The 5,503-nt window shown below is 35.8% G+C and overlaps 1 protein-coding gene across 1 annotated transcript; it reads right to left on the bottom strand.

Annotated features, from left to right (window-relative positions):
- Positions 1-633: 633 nt before the first annotated feature.
- On the bottom strand, positions 634-5,227 carry LOC145102154 (SWIM zinc finger family protein). The gene is made up of 6 exons (XM_079039525.1): positions 5,082-5,227; positions 4,430-4,715; positions 3,659-4,310; positions 3,073-3,272; positions 1,953-2,197; positions 634-1,641 (listed from the first exon to the last, which is right to left on the bottom strand). The coding sequence occupies exons 2-6, from the start codon at positions 4,696-4,698 to the stop codon at positions 854-856; spliced, it is 2,154 nt and encodes a 717-aa protein (XP_078895651.1). The 5' UTR covers positions 4,699-4,715; positions 5,082-5,227; the 3' UTR covers positions 634-853.
- Between the last annotated feature and the right edge of the window lie 276 nt (positions 5,228-5,503).

Below are 5,503 nucleotides of genomic sequence, written 5' to 3'. Positions count from 1 at the left end.
ACGGCCCTGATATTCTTTAATAATTTTTGTATAAAAAAATAATAAATTCTATAAAAATATAAACAATTTTGCAGTACAAAGGATTTCTCAGCATTTTTTTAGTGAACGATGTCAATTTTACAGTACATTACTATTTCATCTTGAATAATGCATTTCACAATTAAAACTGAGCTATTTTGAGATAAAAAATCATACTTTTTGGTAATCATCAAAGAAATTGACCATATTTATCACTTTTTTATTATTTTATTAACTTAACAGAACGTTAGATAGTATACATAAGCACTTTTTTTCACTTGATACAAAATTAACAATTTAATAGATAAATAAATCGACTCTCATATTTTTTTCTATATCTCCTGAAAAACACCGTCATTTTATAAAACGTTTTCAAGGATCATTTATGGTAACTTACTAATACTTAGGAGAAAACAAAGAGCATCAATCTGTTTTGTTGATGACCCTGTATGTATGTGAGAAGATCGTCGATTTTGCTGGCTATCTGCGTTAAATCATCTTATTGCATTAAAGAAATAAATAAAAACACTTATATATAACTTACAAGAGCAACTCTTGTCCTCATTAAGGTAATTTAGTAAAGAAAAATAGGCATGCCTTAAAGTTGTAACATTAGCAAATACATGGATCAATCCTTAAAATGTTTTAGAACAAAAGCGTAATGAAATACAAAAATTATATACGGCGTAATGAAATATATTAGATATAAAAAAATGTTATCTACAACTTTCGTACTTTAAAACTCTTAAACCGCATAAAAAAAATTGCGTAATACGGGTTTAAAAGACAACAAAAACAATTAAGGTAGCAGAAATTAAGGATCCCTTTCTCTTATTTACCTTATACGTGACAATCTTTTCCTCTTCCGACTCTTCTTCCGAACATTAACACCACTATTCGCTGATGTCAGCGCCAACGACGGGCCCACGGTGGCCGGTCTACGGGCCAACAATGTTCTACTTTTTTTAGAATTCCACTTCAACGGAAGCCCATTGACCACCATTCCAATATCCGTTGACTTATTCAACTCCACAAGCTTCTCAATTTGACCATGAATTTGACCCAACCACGCCATTGACAAGTCAAGGTCCATCGAATCATCCAATGGTTTTTCAAACATCTTCACAAGTATCTCTTGAAACGCGTGAAACGACAACGAACTTTGGTACCCTTTTAGATTCTCGCACATCGTGTTGACTTTGACCACGTGTTTGCAGATGTTCCCGCGTAACGACCACTCGCAATCGCAAAATGCGAATTCGGACCCGGGATTTGAGACGATATGGGAACGGGAAGTATCGGTTTGGCTTAGGATTTTGGTGGTGTTTGGAGATAATGTAATGTTGGTGTTTGGGATTTTTGATGCTCGATGCCATGAGGTGGAATTTACGTATTCGTCCTTGATGGTTTGGAAGGAGTCGCTTTCGTCTGCGTAGCGGTCGAGCCAATAGGAGGAGTGGAGCTCGGTGGTTAGCTTGTGGACTAACCAATCGACTCGTTGGAGTGCACCGAGGTGCGAGTCATCGAAGAGTTTGAGTTTTAGTTTCACGTGGTAGGATTCGATTGCACCCGAGGATTCTTGGCTTGCGAGTGGGAGGGATTTTATTGTTGTTAACCACATCTCTGAGGAATGGAATAAGAAATCAATAAAGGCTAAATGCAAAAATAACAATCTACTTCTGTTGATTCTGTTGATTTTGTTTATTATTTCATACGATTACATTTATAGGATTGTGTTTTGAAGAATCTACCCGATTATAGCAACGTCTATCAAACTAGGAAGAAATTTTTGTTGATTTAGTTTCTTAAAACAGTATGTTGCTATTTGTGTTAAGAAGAAATGAATAATAAATAAATAAACAAAAGTATGTTGCTATTTGTTGCATTTATCGATTCCCTAAGAAGGAAATGAAAAAGGTAGGATTGTAGCTAACCAATCTTAGGCACCCATGTGGCATTGAAATATTGCATGAAGTCAGTTTGGTCAACAAAATCTTGGATGAATTTCTGTAAGACAAGAAAAGGATCAACTCCTCCCCAAATGCTGTAAACTATTTCTCCCAAACGTTTAAAGATTTGTCTTTGGACTTCAATATTTCTACAGTTCTTCACAACATGTCTCAGCCATGACCGACGAACTCGCCACACAGAAAATAATACAGGACACGAAAACGTCTCCCTACAAAGAAAGTACATCATGCTGATGTCATTTAGATATAATGAAACTTTCACTGCTATAAGTTGAGTAGATTTTTCAAAGCACAATATCCTAATTCAAGAAAATTTCAAACTACAGCGACTACAATGGACATTAAGTATGCAACAATGTTTTAATGGATTAAACAAGTTACTGGTTAAATGTTGTATCTTTTGATCCTAAAATTAAAAGGGGTTTGCATATTTCGTCTACAAAACTGGTTATTTGCATAAAGCCATAAAGTGGAAATAAGTTAAGAGTAAGACACTGAATTTTGCATAAAGCCATAGCAAACTACTTTCATTTCTTCCTAGTAAGACAACAGTGTACTTTTGATTTTTTTTTTTCTTGTCCAGCTATTGTACTTTGGAAAATCTACCCAATGTAGCATTGTAATTTCTTTCTTATAACAGTGAAAATTGCACTGACCTTGCTATAACTGAGCAGATTTTTAAAGTACAATGCTGTAATAGGAAAAAAGGAAAGTAGGATTTTACAACAGAGTATGTTGTTATTTCTTGCTAAAACCTGTATAAATATAAGTAAAACGGAAAAAGAAGCATTAATTTCCGGAATGAATAACATACGTTATGCACCTTTAACCCAATACAGAAAGGGCTAAATGTAAGAATTAGCAACGTACTTTGATTTATTTGTGTATTTTAAATCCTTATTATAACAATAAAAATTGCATTCTGTTTGAATGGCATTGCTCTAAGCCTATAATTGGGTAGATTTTGAAAGTAAAAAGTTGTAATAGGAAGAAATGAAAGTACATTGTTATTTCTTGCATTTAACCAATATGAAAATAAGCAATACGCAAAAAGAATCATTAATTTCAGGAATGAATAGCATACCTTATGGGATCAGTCTCTACTGCTGCATCATCAATAATAAATCCGTTGACTTTCCATGTTGGGTCAACAGCACGAACACGGCCAAGAAGAGCTTTCATCCACTTACATACATCGGATTTTGCAACACTTCGAGTAATTACCCATGCTACAGGGAGTGCGTGTTGTCTCGAATCAAACACAAGAAGTGTGCACAAAGGATACTGCAATCAGAAATTTTAAAACAAAAACACATCAAGGCTATAGGATTTCAGAAGCTAAGGGGTTGTTTCTTTTTGACTTAATGAGCTCGATGAGTTAAGACAAAAAAAAAAAAACTTAGCTTAATCTATTAAGACACTAACCCTTTACCTATTTACCCTTCTTCTCTTATCCTTCCAACTCCTCTCACACTAAAACCGATGAATTTGTGAAAAAAAAAATAGAATTAAAGGGTAACATGGTCATTTAGTCTCATTTAGACGGTTTATTTTGTCTAGAAAAGAAACAGACCGTATGTATACAACAATTTATCCAAACTGAAGAAAATAAATAAATAAATAAATAATAAACCCCACATAGAAAATAGAGGTAGAATACAAGTATGCACCTTTAATCTCTTGATTCCAAAAGTTGAATCCGCTGCTATAAGACTCCGATGTCCAAACCTAAGCATCTGCTGCAACTGCCATTCGGTTTGAATCCCAAGAATAAAAGGTTCCGTTTCCGAAGAATCCCGATAATAAAAAATGGATTTCTTATTCCGTTCCACCCAAATCCTCACACTTTCTTGATCATCCAAATCCAATTCATGTGTCGATCGTTTAATTATCATCCCAAGTTTATGAACATACTGTGAAGCAATCGAATTCACTTTCAAATCCGAACCACAATACCGTTGTATCCCTTCTATATGTTTCTCCAAAACATTTTCTTCCGGAATCCCAAGATAAATCATCGACATCGTCTGTTGTTGGATTTCGTGTCCCACGTACGGGATTTTCTTCGCACCGGGACCAATGGCGTCCCGGTCGAGGGGCCCGTGGCAGATGAATCCGGATTTGCTGACGTGGCGACGGTTGTTGTAGATTATGAGGGCAAGAGATGGACGCGCGTATAATCTTTTTATAACAAAATGACATGTGCAGCCTCGCATTGATTGAGGTCGGGCTGCCCGGTTTCGGGTGTTCAGTCTGTATCTTCTGCTTGGCAATATGATTCCGCCTTCCCCGTAGTTTTCAGGACCAAATGAGCACCAGTACCTATAAGAATACAGAAAAAAATAAATAAATAATAATTGAGAATTTATCAAGTGTTTTGGAATTTAGGTGTTTATAAAGCAAGCATAAATTAAAGTTAAAAGAATTGTCAAAATGCTTACAGTCTATACTCAAGATATTCATCGCTCTTGAATTCCATCAGGCTGCCTAATGAACGTTTCCTTCCTCTCTCAATGTGAAAACGGGTTGGGCATTCTACATTAGAACACTCGCCAATGATGAATTCTTCAGCTCTAGCATATGGAATTAGTGCCACGTCATCATGATGTTCAGGAGTCCCAAACTTTATCCACTTTAAGTCAGAAGCAGAGAAATCTTCCACTGATGGATTTTGCACAGGGATGTCATGAATTGATTCGATCAGGTCCATATGCTAAAGATTAAGACCTGTTTGGCACACAATTAAACAAGGAGTACATAAACATGTCTGCGCAAATTTCTTGAAGAACGCACAGCCCTAGCTTGGATTCAGAAAGAATCGTGCTTCACTAAAGTGGTATTTGGCACAATTTCACGGTTTCAACGTCTTAAGACTAGGGTTTTGAATAAAACAGGGTTGTGCTTTCAGCTTCCAAAAATCAGAAATAGTATATATTGGTGCAAAAGCAGGTTACATACCTAAGAGAAATTTGAATAAGGTTCTTAAACAATCAGAACAAATCCAAAAGGGCTTTTAAACTAAGGAATGTATACAATACAGATTAAACTAAGCAGGAAACACACATATAAAATTAATCAAGAGACAATGAGTACCGAAGAGAGTAACTCCGAATTCGACGTATGTGGATAGTCGAGGCTTTTCGCCGGAGCTGCAATCTGCCGGAGGTTTATCGGAGAAAGAGACGGTGGGACGTATCAGTGAGTAGCAGAGGCAGGGGTTTTTGACAGCGAAATGGGGTTTTGCCGGTTTGGATAAATGGTTTAAGGACCCTCTTAAGTTTCCTGCAATTACATTTGCACCCCCGATATATCTTCTTCTTGTTTTTTTTAGCTTTAAATAATTGAATGTCCATTTTGGTCCAAAAAGACTACATGGTCATAGCTAGGGCTATAAACGAACCGAATCGTTCGTAAACCGTTCGGCAGGAAGTTCGTTTATATTCGTTTATTTAATAAATGAATGAACATGAACGCAAATTTATGTTCGTTTTGTTAAACGAACGAATATAAATAAT

This window comes from Lactuca serriola, chromosome 1, assembly GCF_051521515.1.
Source record: "Lactuca serriola cultivar US96UC23 chromosome 1, Lser_US96UC23_V15, whole genome shotgun sequence".
NCBI classification, from domain to species: domain Eukaryota; kingdom Viridiplantae; phylum Streptophyta; class Magnoliopsida; order Asterales; family Asteraceae; genus Lactuca; species Lactuca serriola.
The sequence above is the reverse complement of the archived record's forward strand: the minus strand, read 5'-3'. Positions and strand labels throughout refer to the sequence as shown.